The sequence below is a fragment of the Hyperolius riggenbachi genome, chromosome 2 (assembly GCF_040937935.1).
Source record: "Hyperolius riggenbachi isolate aHypRig1 chromosome 2, aHypRig1.pri, whole genome shotgun sequence".
NCBI classification, from domain to species: Eukaryota; Metazoa; Chordata; class Amphibia; order Anura; family Hyperoliidae; genus Hyperolius; species Hyperolius riggenbachi.
Window position 1 is genome coordinate 104,282,110 of NC_090647.1, and position 20,389 is coordinate 104,302,498.

General features: G+C 43.5%; 1 protein-coding gene across 2 annotated transcripts in view; it reads left to right on the plus strand.

Moving 5' to 3' along the window:
• The first annotated feature begins 268 nt into the window (after positions 1–268).
• KPNA3 (karyopherin subunit alpha 3) overlaps positions 269–20,389 on the plus strand; it is a 79,786-nt gene continuing 59,665 nt past the window's right edge. For both annotated transcript variants that reach the window (XM_068267152.1, XM_068267153.1), the window contains exon 1: positions 269–436. In XM_068267152.1, coding sequence (XP_068123253.1) covers positions 368–436 — 69 coding nt within the window. In that variant the 5' untranslated portion in view covers positions 269–367. The remainder of the gene's footprint in view (positions 437–20,389) is intronic.

Below are 20,389 nucleotides of genomic sequence, written 5' to 3' on the forward strand. Positions count from 1 at the left end.
TTCCCGTCTTTTCCTAAACCTTTATTAAAACGCTACACTAAACATTAGTCAGCAAGTAAAACCTGAACCCACGTCATTAAGAAATGTTGAATGGCGACAGCGCCCTTCGGTCAGTGACTTCTGTGCGTAACAACAAGGGCAAGTGCCGCTTGGGTGACAGGCGATTTCACTGCACGGCAAGCGGCGGCGCGAACCTCAGCGCTGAGCGGCTTCCCTAGCATCCCTCCCCGTGACGTCACAGCTCCTCCCCTCACTCTCCTCCTCCAGGCGAGCGCGCGCAGGGCGGGGGAGTGCGGCTCGCGCGGTCCTTGTGGTGTCGCAGCCGGTAACGGGGAGAGCCAGAGACAGCAGCACACACACAGCCGCCATGGCGGAGAGCGCCGGCCTGGAGAACCACCGAATCAAGAGTTTCAAGAACAAGGGGCGAGATGTAGAGGTGAGCGTGAGGCGGCCGCTGGAGTGTAACGTGCTGCGCTCCTCCCGGCTCTCCACAGCTCATGCCGGTATCCAACATGGCGGCGCCCGGGATGGGGCCGGGAGACAGGAGCTGTGAGGCGGTGCATGTCGTCACAGTGTGAGCCGGTGTGGCGGCCACAATGTCAGCCTTGTGTCCCGAGACAGCGGGCCTCCTCTTACCTTGACATAAGGGCTGCGCTGTTTCCTAGCAGCCGGTCACGGGTACATCCGCATTGGGGAATGACAGCGGGTGGGTGAGAGAGTTCCTCACCCCCTTCATGCGGGTGAGCACTTCCTTCCCAGGCCCGCTGTGCTGTGCAGGCCCGGTTTCCGAGCACATGCCGGGTGTAGGCCGGGATCAGGGGGATGAGGTGTCTGGGCTGTGTTGGGGAAGGAAGATTATTAGGCTGTTGTGTGGCATTGGCCACTGCTTGGACAGTCAGGCCTTTGCCCTAAGCTGGTAGGACAGGCCTCTGTACTGTAATCAGCACAACTGTGCTAGGGTGTTCCGGGCTGTATTGAGGTGGGATCATGGCTCTAAACTAGGCTGGACTCTCAGACTTTATTCTTTTGTATTCTATGTACCTCCTTTTGATGTTGCATGTACAAAGCTGTCTGTACCATCAGCCTGCAAGCCCGACGAAGGCTGCAAAGCCGAAAGCTCGCTTATTCTTATTCTTTTTAGTTCGCCAATAAATTGTATCATCCTGATTTAAAACTTCTTGCTATAGGTTTTCAGTGACCTTTTGGTTTTGAGAGCTTTAATAGGCTGAGTAGATAACCACTGGCTCTGTTGTTAGGTAAGCTTAATTTACAGTACCCATTGGTAACAGAGACTAATTATTTGTGTGTACCCACTTATACATTCTGGTGTCAGTTACATGTATCTCTGTTTTAAGGACCCATAAGCACACATAGATGTTGGAGGTACACACTGAATGTGTGTGTGTGTTTATTTTTATAATTAACTTCCCACTGAGCATGCGGGGAAGGGAGCTTCTGGGCAACAAGATCAAGACATAACACTGGTCCATGGGGAGGGGGGGGGGGGGGGGATTGGGTGGCACATAACTTCTAGCTGGCAATGCACATACATGTAAGTCTGTCTCTGAGACCCTGCATGCCAGACATCAAAGCAACATTGTAGTATACCTGTACATTTGCTACATTCTCTGCTGAAACCCAATGGAACAGCTGCCTTGCCCAAGTTCCTTTGAAAGGCTGTTAAAGAGACTCTAAAGTCTGGAGTCAAAATACAGGTTTTTCTGTTAAAAAACCTCTTTAACATCAATGCCTTAACTAAAATGCCTCAAACCCGCGGCTGAACACTAAATACATCGCCCCAAACTCCCAGGGCAAAAAGCCATGACTTTCCTGGTCGTGGATTTTGCTGCCTGGGGAGGCGGAGCTTTGAGCTGTAGCTCTGCCTCTATGCGTGTCAATCTGCGCTGATCACCGCCTCTCCCCTGCCCCTCTTAGTGAAAGAAAACTGAGGGGCGGGGATAGGCGGTGATCTGCGCAGATGGACGTGAGAAGAGGCAGAGCTACAGCCCAAAGCTCTGCCTCTACACTGAAGCAATCCCTGCAATGTGCCTGGTGAGTTTGGGGTGATTTGAGTGTTCAGCCACAGGGATGCGGTGTTTGTTAGGGCATTGATGTTAGAGTTTTTTGTAAAAGAAAAATATGTATTTTACTACATTTCATTCTCTTTAAAGCAGGGCTGTGGAGTCCAGTCAGGGCAATTTTTGTGCACTCGGAGTCGTTGATGTCATAAACTGAGGAGTCGGATGATTTTTGTACAAAGTCCACATCCCTGTTAAGTATTAGACTAAGGAGTCGGAGCCATTTTGGGTACCCGGAGTCGTGGTTTCATAAACTGAGGAGTTTGTAGCAGCTGTAACTTTTTTTTCTCTTTAAAGGATACCACAACCGATCGGTTGTGGTAAAATTGATTGCAGCACTGTGTAGGGGGGTAATGAGCACATACCTGCTGTTCCTCCAGCCCCGCTCCGTCTGCCGCCGTTCTTAGTTTATCCATGCTTGTGTCCGGCGACATTCCTGAACTTTACCCCGGACATACTGTGCCCTGTGTGCGCAGCATGTCCTTCCCCCTTCGCTTCTGGCCGGCGCATAGTGCGAGGCTCAGAAGCACGTGTCCCCTTTGTGCTGCGTGTGCGCTCCATTACACCGAGCGTCACATGATTAGCATGTGACGCTTAATGTAATGGAGCGCACACGCAGCACCAAGGGGACAGTGTGCTTCTGAGCCTCGCACTATGCGCCGGCCAGAAGCGAAGGGGGAAGGACATGCTGCGCACACAGGGCGCAGTATGTTCGGGGTAAATTCAGGAAAGTCGCCGGACACAAGCATGGATAAACTAAGAACGGCGGCAGACGGAGGGGGCTGGAGGAACGGCAGGTATGTGCTCATTACCCCCTACACAGTGCTGCAATCAATTTTACCACAACCGTTCGGTTGTGGTATCCTTTAAAGAGAAAAAAAAGTTACAGCTGATACAGATCCTGCAATAAATCTACAGTCTGTCTACTTTCACGGAAGCAGACATTAAAGGGCAACTGAAGTGAGAAGACTATGGAGGCTGCCATGTTTTTCCTTTTAAACAATACCAGGTGCCTGGCAGCCTTGCTGGTCTGCTTGGCTGCAGATGTGTCTAAATAACACCAGAGACAAGCATGCAGCTAATCTGTCAGATCTGACAATGTCAAACGCCTGATCTGCTGCATGCTTGTTCAGGGTCTATGGCTGAAAGTATTAGAGGCAGAGGGTCAGCAGGGCTGCCAGGCAACTGGTATTGCTTAAATGGAAATAAATATGGCAGCCTCCATATACCTCTCACTACAGTTCTCATTTAACATCCTGTGTTTATCATTTAGCTCTTTGCTGTTGCAGTCAGCTGACACAGCTAAGGGATCAAATTACAAGTTGTGCTTAGTCACAGAGGAGGGGGAATTGAACAGTCTAAACTCACTAAATACAAACAGGGTGAGTTTTTTCTGTTTTCCTTCTGTCCTGTGCGAGAGTTGAGGTCCACTTTAAAGAACAGTCAGTGTCATAATTAAAGAGAACCCGAGGTGTGTTCAAAGAACGCTAATAGCACACAGAGGCTGGGTCTACCTATACTGCCCGGCCTCTGTTGCTATACCGATCCCCCTACAGGCCCCCCTACGCTCAGCTTGACCCCCATAAATCATCAGCCGAGCTGTGGACACACAGCGTGTCACTCCCGGCGCTCCCCCGTCTCCTCCATAGCGCCGGTCCCCGCCCTCATCCCTTTCCTCCTCCCAGTCTTGGCCATAGTCATCAAGATGAACATTGTCTGCTTTACTAGTCAAAGTACTCAATTTTGTCTCTGCATTCCTGCTGTGTTTGGCAGAGTATCAGCGTACTAATCAGTGATTCATTTTTCTGTGGGGATTTGATTTGTTTTTACTGTATTGTATGGTTCACTATTCATGATACACGAAATATTATTTAAAAAAAAAAAAAAAAAAGTTTGTGCTATGGGAGCTCCATCTTGTAACAGTGATTGTCATCATGCTTAGTTAAAGGAACAAGCGAGGCAAGAGAAATAAAACTATACTTGGTGTTTGCTCCAGCCCCTACAAGTCACATGTGTCCCTTGCTACAGCTCCGGGCTTCTCCCATCTCCCACTGGCAGCCTCTGAACATCAGAGGTTGGTGTCTTCTGCGCCACATGTGCCGCATCAACAGGCGCATACTGCGGGCGCATGCGCAGAAGATGCCAAACTACTCAGTGTGGATGCCCAGAGTGCAATAAAGGATGTTTGCAGCGCTTATGGGTCCTGACTGACCTGACGCGACATACTAGGGCTATAACATATGGTGAATAAGGGGAGCAGTGGGCATGAGAACTCCTGCACATAGATGCTTTCTCCCTCTTTGTACAAAGCAAGTCGCCTCGGGTATCTTTTAACCTCCTTGGCGGTGTGATTCTTTCCAGATGTTACGGTCTAAAAGTGGTACAATTTTTTTCATGTGCTCTTATGCTGGGAATACGCGGGAGGTTTGTACCGTTTGATTGAGCCATTAGATGGCTCGATTTGATAATTTCCAACATGTCCGATCACCCCGCCGGATCGGTTCTGCTCTCGATACCGCTGGCGGGACAATGGAAAAAGATATGGAAAAGGAGCAGAAGATAAGAGAATCGCCCGCGGGGACGAGCGGGAATCGATCTGGTGGCATAATCGAGCGGTACAAACCGTGTATTTCCGGCATTAGACCCTTAAAGGGCAACTGAAGTGAGCGGTATATGGAAGCTGCCATATTTATTTCCTGTTACCAGTTGCCTGGCAGTCCTACTGATCTATTTTGCTGCAGTATTGTCTAAATAACACCAGAAACAAGCATGCAGCTAATCTTGTCAGATTATTATTATTTATTGTATTTATAAAGCGCCAACATATTACGCAGCGCTGGACATTAATTTAGGTTACAGACAATATTTAGGGGTCACATGCAGCAATATGACAATACAGGAATACAAGAAAAACAGATCACACAGCACAGTATGAGTACAAGGTAATGCTTAGTCAGTCTTTGGATGGTAGCATGGAGGTTAGGCAAGTTAGGTTCACTCAAATGCATAGCATGGGTTTACAGTAATGGAGGTGCATGATCAGGTAGGACACAAAAGGAGGACCCTGCCCAAAGGCTTACAATCTAGATCTATTGTCAGATCTGACAATATCAAACACCTGATCTGCTGCATGCTTGTTCAGGGGATATGGCTAAAAGTATTAGAGGCAGATGATCAGGATAGCCAGGCATCCGGCATTGCTTAAAAGGAAATTAAATATGGCAGCCTTCATATCCCTCTCACTTCAGTTGTCCTTTAAAGCAGGAGAAAAAATATACCCTAGAGATATCTGTAGCCGTCTTGCACATTACTCCCCCCCCCCCCCCCCCCCCCCCCCCCAGTATCCAGCGCTGCAATTTTTCCTGTCTTCTGAGTGGCAGTCCATCCCTATGGTGAGATCGCAGTCTATTTACATTTGTTGTCATGTGACAAACCGTGACCTCACCTGAGAGTTTAAGGACCAGAAGAAGAGATGCTCCATGAGATGAGTTATAACCAGGGCTGTGGAGTCAGAGTCGAGGCAGTTTTGGGCACCCGGAGTCGGAGTTGGAGTCGGAGTCGTGGTTTCATAAACTGAGGAGTCGGAAGATTTTTGTACCGACTCCACAGCCCTGGTTATAACCGCCATTGTGTCTCTATATATATATATATATATATAGTTACATAGTTACATAGTTATTTTGGCTGAAAAAAGACATACGTCCATCGAGTTCAACCAGAACAAAGTACAACTCCAGCCCGTCCCCCACATACCCCTGTTGATCCAGAGGAAGGCGAAAAAAAACCCACCAGGCATGGTCCAATTAGCCCCAAATGGGAAAAATTCCTTCCTGACTCCAGATGGCAATCAGATAAAATCCCTGGATCAACATCATTAGGCATAACCTAGTAATTGTAGCCATGGATGTCTTTCAACGCAAGGAAATCATCTAAGCCCCCTTTAAATGCAGGTATAGAGTTTGCCATAACGACTTCCTGTGGCAATGCATTCCACATCTTAATCACTCTTACTGTAAAGAACCCTTTCCTAAATAAATGGCTAAAACGGTTTTCCTCCATGCGCAGCTCATGTCCTCTAGTCCTTTGAGAAGGCCTAGGGACAAAAAGCTCATCCGCCAAGCTATTATACTGCCCTCTAATGTATTTATACATGTTAATTAGATCTCCTCTAAGGCGTCTTTTCTCTAGACTAAATAAACCCAGTTTATCTAACCTTTCTTGGTAAGCGAGACCTTCCATCCCACGTATCAATTTTGTAGCTCGTCTCTGCACCTGCTCTAAAACTGCAATATCTTTTTTGTAATGTGGTGCCCAGAACTGAATTCCATATTCCAGATGTGGCCTTACTAGAGAGTTAAACAGGGGCAATAGTATGCTAGCATCTCGAGTTTTTATTTCCCTTTTAATGCATCACAAAATTTTGTTCGCTTTAGCTGCAGCGGCTTGGCATTGAGTACGATTATTTAACTTGTTGTCGATGAGTACTCCTAAGTCCTTCTCCAAGTTTGATGTTCCCAACTGTATCCCATTTATTTTGTATGGTGCTAGACCATTGGTACGACCAAAATGCATGACTTTACATTTGTCAACATTGAATTTCATCTGCCATGTATGTGCCCATATAGCCATCCTATCCAGATCCTGTTGCAATATGACACTATCTTCCTGAGAGTTGATGATTCTGCACAATTTTGTATCATCTGCAAAAATAGCAACATTGCTCACTACTGCATCTACTAGGTCATTAATAAATAAATTGAAGAGCACTGGACCCAGTACAGACCCCTGTGGGACCCCACTGCTAACAGTCTCCCATTTTGAGTACGATCCAATGACCACAACTCTTTGTTTTCTGTCCATTAGCCAGTTCCCTATCCATGCACACAAACTCTTCCCCAGTCCTTGCATCCTCAACTTTTGCACCAGACTTCTGTGGGGAACAGTGTCGAAGGCCTTTGCAAAGTCCAAGTATATCACATCTACAGCATTCCCAATATCCATATTAGCATTCACTACCTCATAAAAGCTGAGCATGTTAGTCAAACAGGACCTGTCTTTAGTAAACCCATGTTGATGCTGAGAAATAAGATTATTTTCTACTATGAAGTCATGTATAGTATCTCTTAGTAACCCCTCAAATAGTTTGCATACAACTGATGTTAAGCTTACAGGTCTATAATTTCCTGGATCAGATTTTTTGCCCTTCTTAAATAATGGGAAAACGTGGGCTGTACGCCAATCCACTGGGACTCTGCTAGTTGCAAGAGAGTCACAAAAGATAAGATAAAGGGGCTTAGCTATAACTGAACTTAATTCTCTTAGGACCCGAGGATGCATGCCATCCGGGCCAGGTGCCTTGTCTATTTTTAATTTATTTAGTCTTGCCTTCACTTCTTCCTGCGTTAAGTATTTAATATTACAGTTAGAAGATTGAGACTCTTCTGCCTCTGTAATTTGCAACAGTGCTGTTTCCTTTGTGAAGACAGAAGCAAAGAAAGCATTTAATAACTCTGCCTTACCTTGGTCGTCCACCATTGAGTTCCCACCCTCATCCTTTAGGATTCCTATACAGTCAACCTTTCTTTTTTTAGAGTTGATGTACTTGTAAAACTTTTTTGGGTTAGATTTGATATCCCTAGCGATTTGATTTTCAGCTTCGATCTTTGCCAGCCTAATTTCTTTTTTACAATTTTTATTGCACTCCTTATAATTGCTTAGTGCAGCCTCAGTCCCCTCCTGTTTTAGGACCTTATAGGCATTCTTTTTCCTCTTCATTTTATCCCTAACCTTTCTATTCATCCATAGAGGCCTTTTTTTATTCCTAGACATTTTGTTTCCATATGGGATATACATACTACAATATTGATTGAGAATACGTTTAAAAGCTTGCCATTTCCCTTCAGTGTCGTCCCCTTGTAGTACATTATCCCAGTTCACCAAACTTAGTGCCTGCCTAATTTGATTGAACTTTGCTTTTCTAAAATTCATAGTTTTAGTGGTCCCGCTGCCCCGTGGCCTATCAGTCACCAGATCAAACGTTATCATGTTGTGATCACTATTTCCCAAATGTTCTTGAACCTGCACATTTGATACATTATCTGGTCTATTAGAAATGATCAGATCCAGTAACGCATTCCCCCTAGTTGGTTCCGTTACCATTTGAGTCAAGTAATTGTCCTGTAGTGCTGCCAGAAATCTGCTGCTTTTACCAGAATGGGTAGCCTCAATACCCCAGTCAATGTCTGGAAAGTTGAAGTCGCCCATAATTATGACCTCGTTTTTACTTGCAGCTTTTTCAATCTGCTGTAGTAATCGCAGTTCTGCAGCTTCATTAATAAGAGGTGGTCTGTAGCATACCCCAATAAGCAAGTGGCAACTTTTATTTCCACCATGAATATTTACCCAAACGGACTCCACATCTTCGCATAAAGAGGTTAAAGTACACCACCTGGGGAGCAAGAATACTTCTAATACTCTTTATGCTTCTTTTTATGCCCCTCCTCTCATTCTCGGTCCCTCTGAGCTTTCTGTTCAGCGTCTCGGAAGTTCACTGGGATATCAGCAAGAAAATCTGAACTGGGCATTTGCAAGTTCTGAACTGGCCATGCCTGGTTAAAGAAAAGCACGCCTGCGCATTATCTTTATTTTGTGCAATCACTTTCTTTTAGGGGGCAAGTGCAGTTTGGCACTCGCACATGCCCAGTTCAAGTGTGCTTGTGTGCGGGCACTTCCTGCAGAGTATTCAACTGACTGGCTAGTCGATTATTAAAAAGTACTAGAGCGGGGGGACCCGGAAGACAAGCAGCGTGAGGAGTCTGGTGTACTTTAAGGACATCTGAACCAAAAAAAAGCTTGTGTACAAACCTAAGTAGAGGAGTACTGTTCAGGACATCACAGCAGAGCAATGCATTTGATGCCATGGAGAGGGAAGATGACACAGCACCTTCTGGCAGGAGGGGAAAAATAGACTGGCCCACTAATTGTCTCTTATAAAAAACCGGAAGTGAGAATGACCTGGAGGCTGACATTTAAACAATACCAGTAGTCCTGCTGATCCCTCTGCCTCTAATACTTTTATACATAGACCGTGAACAAGCATGCAGATGAGATGTTTCTGACAATATAGCTACATGTGTGATTCAGACACTACTTATGCCAGAATGATCAGCAGGACCACCAGACAACCACTATTGTTTAAAAGGAAATATGGCAATCTCCATATACCTCTCATTTCAGATTTTCCTTTAAAGTGGGATTAAACTCCATATTTACGGAAAAAATTTAAAAAAATGTTTGACCTTCTTTACTAAGTTCATTTTGGCTTCCAATAATACCATTGTCACCCAAGTCTACTTTTTTTGCACCTATTCTCTTGTTTAACAGCTTTTCTTCCTGAGATAATACCAACTCCTCCTTTGTGCCATCCCTCTCCCTAAAACGTAACGTGGACAAAACTGAACTTCCTCCACCTTATCAATGTGTCCACCATCCTGAAAAAGCAGTCAATATGAATGACACACCAATAACCTCATCTCATGTTTACTGCTTATGAGTCACTCTTGATTCTGCTCTCTTTCAAACCTCACATTAATACCTAGTATCATCTCCTACTACTGTATAAAGCATGTCCTGTATCCAGGGCTGTGGAGTCAGTCGGGGCAATTTTGGGTGCCTGGAGTCGGGAAAAAATGCACCGACTCTGACTCCTAATGAATTTAAACTGTAATTAAAATAGAAAATATGATAAAATGTTCTATTTCTCAGATAGTCATCATAAATAATTCATACATACAGTAATAGCAGTGCTTAGTCCACAAAAAATGAAATAAACCAATCAAAATTAGTTACTTGTGCTGCTTCAATGAAGCAGTCTCCGTATTTTTAAAGTCAGATATACATATCTGATTGTGACTGTATATATGATGTGTACACAGGAATCTCTTATATATACTAAATAACATCTATGCTGTAAGAATAAAGCCTGATGTGCAGCCGTATCACTAATAGAAATGATCAATGAGATGAAAATAATTCTGTGTTGATTCTAATTTAGGGCCCGTTTCCACTAGAGCGAATCCGCATGCGTTGTCTGCATGCGGATTCGCATAACCAATACAAGTGGATGAGACTGTTTCCACTTGTCAGTTTTTTGGTGCGTTTTTCTGTGCAGGATTTTTCTGCACGGTAGGGCCTGCAGAATTCGCCTGCGTGAGGAATGCAGGCGATTCGCAGGCTATGTATTTAATAGGGAAAACGCACATGCGTTTTTTGCCGCGATTTCGCGTGCGAATTCGCACGAAAACTAATGCAAATTGAACCAGGCAGTGACATGGTTAAATTCGCATATACCCTGCCTATGCGAAATCGCGGCAAAAAACGCACGCGGAATCGCATCCGCATGCGATTTCGTCAGCGGTGGAATCCCGGTGATTCGCACCGCACTAATGGAAACGGGCCCTTATGCAAATGTAAATGCACACACTCTCTTTGCTCATGAAATCAAATAATTTGGTATGTTGTTAAAATTTGGTTTAGTGACTACAAATTAAATGGTACCTGAGAAGTATGAAAAGAAGTGTTTTTTTTTTGTTTTGTTTTTTTTTTGTTTTTTTTTTTTTTTTCATACCTGGGGCTTCTTCCAGCCCCCTTCAGGCTAATCAGTCCCTCGCTGTCCTCCCCCACCACCTGGATCTTCTGCTATGAGTCCTGGTAAGTCAGCGCAGTCCGGCCGCTGCCACAGCCAGGAGCGTTCTGCACCTGCGCAACAGTGCTGCGCAGGTCTAGTATGCTCCCGGCGCCAGAGTGTGTGCATGCGCACTACGCCAGACTGTCTCAAATACCTGGACTCATAGCAGAAGATCCACGCGGCGGAGGACAGCGAGGGACTGATTAGCCTGAAGGGGGCTGGAGGAAGCCCCAGGTAGGTATAAAACTTTAATTTCATCTGTCTCAGGTTTACTGTTACACAGTAGTACTATACTCTGCATATGCACTCTCCACAGAGCTGCAGGGAATCCACTGAGAATGTTGTGCACATTGAACACAGAGGTGTTTATCACCCATAAACCTGGTTCAGATTGTGCCTGAAGAATGTGTAATAGAGGAAGAAGCTCCTCATTCCCCTGCAGAGTACCTGCACATCACTCTTACATGTACCCACAGTTACATTGCCTAGGGCCTGATAGATGTTCTTTGTTCCGGCCTGTACCTTTTACAAGTACTCTTACCAAGGACTAGTTTTAGTCTGACTAACAGGGAATAAATATGGCAGTCTCCATATCCTTCTCACTTCAGTTGTCTTTTAAAATTCCTAAGCGTTGGCATTTAAGAGACGAATTTCATGTTACATACTTTCATTCAACAAGATTGCAATATGCAAATTCGAGGAGTTGGAGTTGGTGGACGCCTAAACTGTGGAGTCGGAGAATTGTTGTACCGACTCCACAGCCCTGCCTGTATCTGCTCCTTTCTTATACAGAGCACAACAAAATTGCAAGTACATACACTCATATCCTGAATAAATTACTGTTATGCTAGGTACACACTATACAATTTTGTGGTAGATAGATAATTTCCGACATGTCCGATCTTATTATCGATTGTTTTTCTGATTGGTTTCTTATAGAAGTGAATGGAAATAGATTAAAAAAAAAACCTGAATTGAATAGGAAATTGATCGGCAAATCGACCAAAAAACGCATCGTGTGCACCCAGCAGAATACCCTCATGTTCGATTCACCTGGGAATAGATTTGCACCTCTTCAACTCATTCCTTGGAAGTTCTTGCAGGTGTGTGTAGGGGTGATTCTGCCTGATTTCACGCACCTGAATCTGGAATTGCAACCTATTGAAGTCAAAAGGCTTCTTCTGAATTTGCTTGCTTGAAAGCAAACTGAAGAATTGATTCAGAATACGGATGCATAAATGCGCTGCACAAGTGTCTGTGCTCGATGGATGCCTGGCACTAGTGGAAATCTGGTCTATTTACTGTTGAAAATACGCAGATGTGAATACTGTAAGATTTTGAGGTTTCCGTAAATGCCAGTAATTTTTTGTATACTTATAATGAAAGGAAACCTGAGATGGTGAAAAATAAAAATATATTTACCTGAAGCTTCCTCCAGCCCCCTTCAGCTTAATCGGTCTCTTGCCTTACTTCGCCGCCTGGATCTTCCGCTAGATGCCCCATTCATGTCGCTAGTCTGGGCATACTGCGCATGCACAGCCCAGCCGTTCTCCTGTGGCTGAGAGTGCCTGCACACTACTGCCAGCCACGGTAACGGACTGTGCTGAGTGGCGGACTTACTGAGCCCCTAGTGGGAGATCCAGGAGATGGACCAGTTAGCCTGAAGGGCGTTGGAGGAAGCCCCAGGTATGTATACCTGTATTTTCTTTTTGCCATCTCGGGTACACTTTCAAATATTTACAATGTTGACAAGAAAATTACAATATTTTCATACTGCGTATTCATTGGTTTAAAAAAAAAAAAAGGATGTCTTGGAGATCTTGTATAAACATTCTGTGTGTAATGCTGGGAATACACGATACTTCTTCCCGTTCAATTCTCTTATCTTCCGCTCGTTTTTCTTATCTTTTTCCATTCACTTCTATAAGAAATCGAGCGTTAAAAGGATCGAGAGGAGTATCGGACATGACGGAATGTATCAATTGAACGCATCTATTTAAAGGGACACCGAGCAATGCAGAAACTATAGAAAGATGCATATCATTTTAAAGCTCTTTCTCCTCTTTCCAATGATATATAAACCGCCGCCCTACGCCTTTTAGTTTTCGCTATTTTTGCGATTGAAATTGCAGCGGCTGCGATTTCAAACGCGAAAATAAAGAAAACTAAAAGGCGTAGGGCCGCGGTTTAGGTGTCGCCAGAAAGAGAGGTTTAAAATGATATCCAACTTTCCATAGTTACATTGTATTACACAGGGCGACTTTTTCTGCTGAATGGAGCTGCTGACTTTGAGAAAAAGTCGCCCGGCAATTTCAATCGTGAAAATAGCGAAAACTAAAAGGCGTAGGGCGGTTTATATATCATTGGAAAGAGGAGAAAGAGAGCTTTAAAATGATATGCATCTTTCCATAGTTTCTGCACTGCTCGGTGTCCCTTTAACGGTAAAAGTTATTGTGTGTTCCTAGCATAAGGCTGGGAGCCACAATAGTTTGAATTGCATGTGTTTTTCAGTTTGGTGCAAAACGCACACAAAATTGCACTTAATTAAAGTCAATGGGCTGCATTGCAAATGGCATTTCTCTGCGATTTGCAATGCAACATCTTAAAAACGCACAACATGTATTTTGCCACATACTGTATGTGAATTGCTTGCGATTTGCATAAAGTGCTTTCTGTATGCCATCAATACAGTGCCATCAAAAAAGGAAATTAAAAGCAAATTCATACAAAAACGCAGAAATGCACACAACACCTCTTATTTGTGTTTCCTGTTACTGTGCATTTTTTCAAATGAACATCCATCAGTGTTGGTGATGTTTTTCAAACTACACATCATGTATGTATCTAAACTTGTCTTACTGGTTGCTCTGATTGTATATAGTATGTTGAACTGCCCATCTATCTTCCCCATGCATTATACAGCGTAACATAGTGGAAGATATCGGCGGTATACAAATGTCAGAAAACTCATGGTTTTCCACAGATACAAGTGTGCTCTCAGCATTATATGTGTTTTCTTGGTACATATTCTGTCTGTGATGTGTTCTCCTGGTGCATGCGAATAATGCTAACATTATATTGTCTAACAGAGATGCAATTTGGGAGTGAGAGGTTGGTAGCAAAAGTTTGTGCAAATGGTATATACAGTAGCTTCCAGTAAAAATCTGCAGGAATTGTTTGAATGGCCCATTAGCACACTGCTTGCCATGCAATCTGAAAAAATTAGCCTGTTCTCGACCGTCTCTGATAGTGGGAATTGCTTAGGAACTGTGGTAGAGTTGTGTAATGCAGAGAATGGATTCCTCCTTTTTCATATGTTGACAAATGTAATTCAATGTTGACAAATGTAAAGTCATGCATTTTGGTCGTACCAATGGTCTAGCACCATACAAAATAAATGGGATACAGTTGGGGACATCAAACTTGGAGAAGAACTTAGGAGTACTCATCGACAACAAGTTAAAAATTCGTACTCAATGCCAAGCCGCTGCAGCTAAAGCGAGCAAAATTTTGGGATGCATTAAAAAGGAAATAAAAACTCGAGATGCTAGCATAATATTGCCCCTGTTTAACTCTCTAGTAAGGCCACATCTGGAATATGGGATTCAGTTCTGGGCACCACATTACAAAAAAGATATTGCAGTTTTAGAGCAGGTGCAGAGACGAGCTACAAAATTGATACGTGGGATGGAAGGTCTCGCTTACCAAGAAAGGTTAGATAAACTGGGTTTATTTAGTCTAGAGAAAAGACACCTTAGAGGGGATCTAATTAACATGTATAAATACATCAGAGGGCAATATAATAGCTTGGCGGATGAGCTTTTTGTCCCTAGGCCTTCTCAAAGGACTAGAGGACATGATCTGCGCATGGAGGAAAACCGTTTTAGCCATTTATTTAGGAAAGGGTTCTTTACAGTAAGAGTGATTAAGATGTGGAATGCATTGCCACAGGAAGTCGTTATGGCAAACTCTATACCTGCATTTAAAGGGGGCTTAGATGATTTCCTTGCGTTGAAAGACATCCATGGCTACAATTACTAGGTTATGCCTAATGATGTTGATCCAAGGATTTTATCTGATTGCCATCTGGAGTCAGGAAGGAATTTTTCCCTTTTGGGGCTAATTGGACCATGCTTTGTGGGAGTTTTTTTCGCCTTCCTCTGGATCAACAGGGGTATGTGGGGGACAGGCTGGAGTTGTACTTTGTACTGGTTGAACTCGATGGACGTATGTCTTTTTTTTTCAACCAAAATAACTATGTAACTATGATACCAGCGCTCAACCTTTTGCATCACTTCCACCAAGTCCCCCTTATGAAAAGGCACTCAGCAGGTCGGCTACACTACAATGACAGTGTTCAAGCATGGCACTTGGACTATTACATGGGCTCCCTACAACTTTCCAGATTTCAGTATGATCAGTAGAAAGTCTCCACAGTTTGCTTTCAAGGGTCAATATTGCAACAGGATGCATCCAACTAAACCTTCTCTTATCCTCTACTTGTTACCTCAGTAATACGTAAAAAAAAAAATTAAAAAAAAAAAACTCATTGCGCTTCATGTCAGATAAAAAAAAAAAATACACTTTATTCAAAATTGCAGTCAGTTTTTGCTGATATGTGTATATAGAGCTGCTGGAGTATTGACAGCGGGGTCCAGCCTGCACGGTCTCCTGGGCTGACTGTCGCTATCAGGGCGTACCGCACAATCCATGCCACACTCCTGTGCTCCATCCTTCTTCATGTGGTTTCATCACTGTCACATGACTCATTAGGAGAATGGAGCAAATGTGATTATGCTAGATTATATACATATTCCTCTCCCTTAGTCATGTCAAGGACAAACTTTAATTGCAGACGATTAATGCAAATCGCCAAACGCAAACGTGTAGCCTGCACCATTTTCAGGCGATTTCCCGGCAATCGTGTTTCAGTGCTATAGAAGCGCTACAGTGTCCAGTGATTTTTTTTTTTCCACATTAAATCGCGGAAAAATCACTCCCGCAAAACGCCGGTGATAATCGCCTGCGTTTTGCACTTATGTGTGAATGGGGCCTGAGGAAACAAAAAATGCTGCTATCAGATTCCTATGTCTATACTTGTTAGGTTGCTCTGTGTCTCGAACTGTATTCAGTTGCAATCTATTGTGTTACTGTTGCACACAAGCTTATCATTTTCACTTGATGCGTTTTATTGTCTGTTATGGTGCTACCGACTCCTCTGCTCTGCTTGGATGCCTCTTGGAAGTTGTCATATATTTTTATTTTTATTTTTTTAAATTTGGCAAGCTTTAAACTATAAAACTAAGCTAGTTGTAACTTGCAAGGCTGTATGTAATTTGTTGACACCCTAGTATTTAACAGTATAGCCTTGTGGTGGCATTGTTCAACTGCTATTTTGATATTTACTTTCATTTTTTCTTTCGTTGTTCCTCTGTTACAATCTTTAACCACTTCACAACTGAGGGGTTTTACCCCTTCAGCATCTGAGCAATTTTCACTTTTCAGCTCTCCTTCCATTCATTCGCCTATAACTTTATAATTATCACATGAAATGAACTATATCTTGTTTTTTTCACCACCAATTAGGCTTTCTTTAGGTGGACCATTATGCCAAAAATTATTTTATTCTAAATGTGTTTTAATGGGAAATAGGAACAAATTTGGGGGAAAAAATTATTTTTCAGTTTTCGGCCATTACAGTTTTTAAATAATGCATGCTACCATAATTAAAATCCATGTAATTTATTTGTCCTGGTTTTTACACCATTTAAATTATGTCCCGATCACAATGTTTGGCGCCAATATTACAGGTCCATAATTTATAAAGTAACAGTGTTATACCCTTTTGATATAAATATTTAGAGTTCAGTCCCTAAGGTAACGATTTATATTTTTTTTATAATGCAATTTTTTTTTTATTATTTTTTATTTTTTTATTTTTTTTTTTACTACAAAAAAAAAAAAATTGGTAACAATTGGAGTGTGGGAGGTAATGAGTTAATTTAAAATATAAACATATTTTTGTATATAAAAAATGTTTTTGACTGTAGTTTTACTATTTGGCCACAAGATGGCCACAGTAATTTTTTGTGACTGGTCCTGTAAGCGTAGTAAGTACCCTTACAGGAAGTGTAGTGGGGGTGGGAAACTTTTTTTTATTTTTTTTTTATTTATTTTTTTACACACAATTATAGCGCAGCTTCACCTGGAAGCAGCCGATCATTGCTGCGGGGACTTAGATCAAGAATGGGAATTTTTGTTCCCGTTCATTGATCTCTGGGCGAGCAGACATCGGCGTGCACGAGCGCGGATAGCGGCGGGGGTGCGTATATCTACGCCCCGGGCAGGGAAATGACGTTAAAAGGGGCGTAGATATACTATATCTGGACAGCGAAGTGGTTAAAGGGACTCGGAGAAGAAAGATTTTATACATACCTGGGGCTTCCTCCAGCCCCATCTGCCTGGATCGCTCCCACGTCGCCGTCCTCCGCTGCAAGAAGCTACGAGAACCGGGTCCCCGCATTATCATCTGAGCCAGCCTATGCAGGAGAAGTGCGCCCTTTACTTAACTCTCCAGCGGCTGCTGGAGAGATACGCAAACAGCGCACTTCTCTTACGCTAGACGGGCTCCAACTGACGGAAGTGCTGGCACCCGGTTTTCGTAGCTGCAGGCAGCGGAGGACGGCGGTGTGGGAGCGATCCAGGCAGATGGGGCTGGAGGAAGCCCCAGGTATGTATAAAATCCTTTTCATTTTCAGCTCTGGTACACTTTAAGTAGACTAAGCAGCTGTTTAAAAAAATTATGTACTGTATTCTCAAAACTCCTCCTAAGGGAGGTTTGTAAGTGGCATAAGGTGTTGAAGGTGGCAATTACCTTCAGGTGAAGTACCCACGGTAATATTGTGCCACTGCAAATGCCACAATACTTGCCAGGAGATGAAGTCCAAGAGAAGCTGTAGTCAAAATAACCTAATGAATAAAATTGCTTATTTTTTATTTTTTTTACAATATACACTTCTAAATGATTTAGTCAGTGTTTGCCTATTATAAAATCTTTCCTCTCCCTGATTATTTTTTGAAATGTATCGCAGGCAGCAACATTTTTTGTACCAGCAGATCTCTACAGATTGTTTACTGAGAGTTCAAAAACAAGTAAAAGGATCTCCATAATAAACAGTCTAGGCTATATCTACCTCAGTGGAAGTGCAATGCTACACACCAATATTTTACTATAGGACGTGTTTCTGATGCTGAAACCAGGATATTTTACATAAAAGTGGGTATCCTGAATAATCGGCTGCATTCTATGTCATTACAGTTTCACTTTATTGTGACTACAGCTCCTGGCCTGGAGATGTAGCCTTGGCACATCTCCTGCTCCAACTGGATATTTGTATGGTTGGGACATACTTTACTGAACTAAAAATGAATATCCGAGCTGGCTGTACCTGGGGGTTGTTCAGTGCCCCCATAATGTCCAAGTCAGGAGATGTAAACACATTACCTTATTTTTCAGAATATAAGATGCACTTTTTCTTCCCCAAAACTGGGGGGGGGAAAGTGGGTGCGTCTTCTAAAGGTATGGTATTTTGGACCCATAACATACTTACCGGATCCTGCTGCCACAATCGTCTCCTCCAGCCGTCATCCGAGGTTCATCCAAAGCTTCCAGCAGCTGTTCCAGGATCCCTGCTTCCCATTCAGGATCCCCACTTGTGTCTCCCAGCCGCCAGATCATCTTTGCTGCAGTCTCGTATGCAGACTGCAACCTTGCGGTAAATTCGCTTCCCCGCCGATGTCCTCCTTAGTTACAGTGTCCCCTTCTGTGTGACGAGCGTCGCACGTGCGCCTGACATGCGTGACCCCGGCGCAAACGCGCTTCTCGTTTTTGCTTCATTTTTGTCCAAATGTAAGCCTGTCGTCTTCACTGTCACTGAATGGGATTAGCTCTGCATTCATGCCACCTGCATTGCATAGTGTGAGTCCGAAGAGTTGTTTTGTTTTTCTAGGAACCTGCTCTTTATTCAGTAAGTCAGCACCTATTCAGTAAAGAGTCCTTTGGCAAGACTCCCTAACACTGCAGGGTGGCCTACTGACCTTTGCCTGTAGCCCTCTGACAGGAGAAAAGCGCTATACAGGGTATTTGGACAAATCAATGAGCAAAAAAGGTCCCCAACCACAGTCTAGTAGCCAGTAAAGGTGCCCATACATTTAGTGATGTATTGGTAGATTGATTTGAGACAGCTCTCTCTGGTCGGAGATTTATCTGTTAGCTTTTCATACAGCATCCTTATTCCCGATCAATGTTGGCATACAATATCTTGCGAATCTGCCTTGTGACCTTACTGTTTGGCCGCTGTCCCCCCCCCCCCCCCCCCCTGGTGCCAGTGTATTCAAATATCACCTGTCCAGTTGTTCTTGTCCGCTGCTTCCCCATGAGTGCCTCTGACACGCAGCCCGGCTTATAGCACATGATGCGTGTGTGATGTCATAAATGTACCTGGCAGTGCTAGGGAGACGCAGCAGGCGAGACCGGGACTCACTACAGCTGGAACAGGAGACACCGGGGGGAGGGCACACATTTGGGGGAACAGTAGCCGGTGGTCCGTCAGGGAAATCGCACTGTTACTGCCGCACGCCCAGTCGACCTTGTCATGCCAAAATTTTCCAGCATGCTTGATTGATACATTTGAACATAATTGGTCAAATCATCGTTTGGGCATGCTTATTGAGGCACCGATTTATAATTCCCCCCCCCCCCCCATCCTATTTGATAAAATAATTGGATGGTCAATCGGACTACAAAATTGATCTGAGGCCAGCTTAATAATTGGACAAGGGTTTTAATAACTCTGAATTAAAAAAGAGTGGTTGGAGTTTAATTTTCATTGTGCGATTGCAGTTATAAATGTGTTCTCCTGAATGTTTTGAAACTAAGGCCTGATTTGTGATGCAATAAATATTGTTTACATACTTTCAGGAACAAAACCTATGTTTTCTTATTTCTCTCCTAACTCACACTTGCGGTTGCTGCTCACTTAACAGAAATCTGCTACCTCCTATTCCTGTAGTGTCAAGTGTGGTGTTAAAACCATTTTAAAGGCTAGTGAAAAGCAAAAACTTCACTCTGCAAGCAACTTTCACTTAAAGTAGAATGTACATGGGGCTAATCAGATGTAGAAATTGACAAATAGAGATGAACCATGAGATGCAATATTTTTTATATACAGTAAATTATGTACATTTTGTTGCCATTTGCAGGGCTGTGGAGTCGAAGCAGTCTTTGGGTACCCACAGTCAGGAAACATACTCCTTACAAATTTAAACTGTAATTAAGAGAAAATATGAATAATTGTTCTTTTTCAGAGGAGTCATAAATAAATTGTATACAGTAATAGCAGTGCTTAGTCCACACAAATGAAATAAATCTGCTATAAGAATATAGCCTGACGTGTAGTTGTCACTAGTAGGGATAGTCAATGAGATGCCACACGGCTGTCCACAGTACAGCGCTGCTGTAGATCTCGGCGCCGTACTGAGTAAATAGACATCTATCAGTTTCCTAGCGGCAATTACTGCTGGGAGACTGATGACAGTGGAGCTCTGTCATCCAAGCGGAGATGCG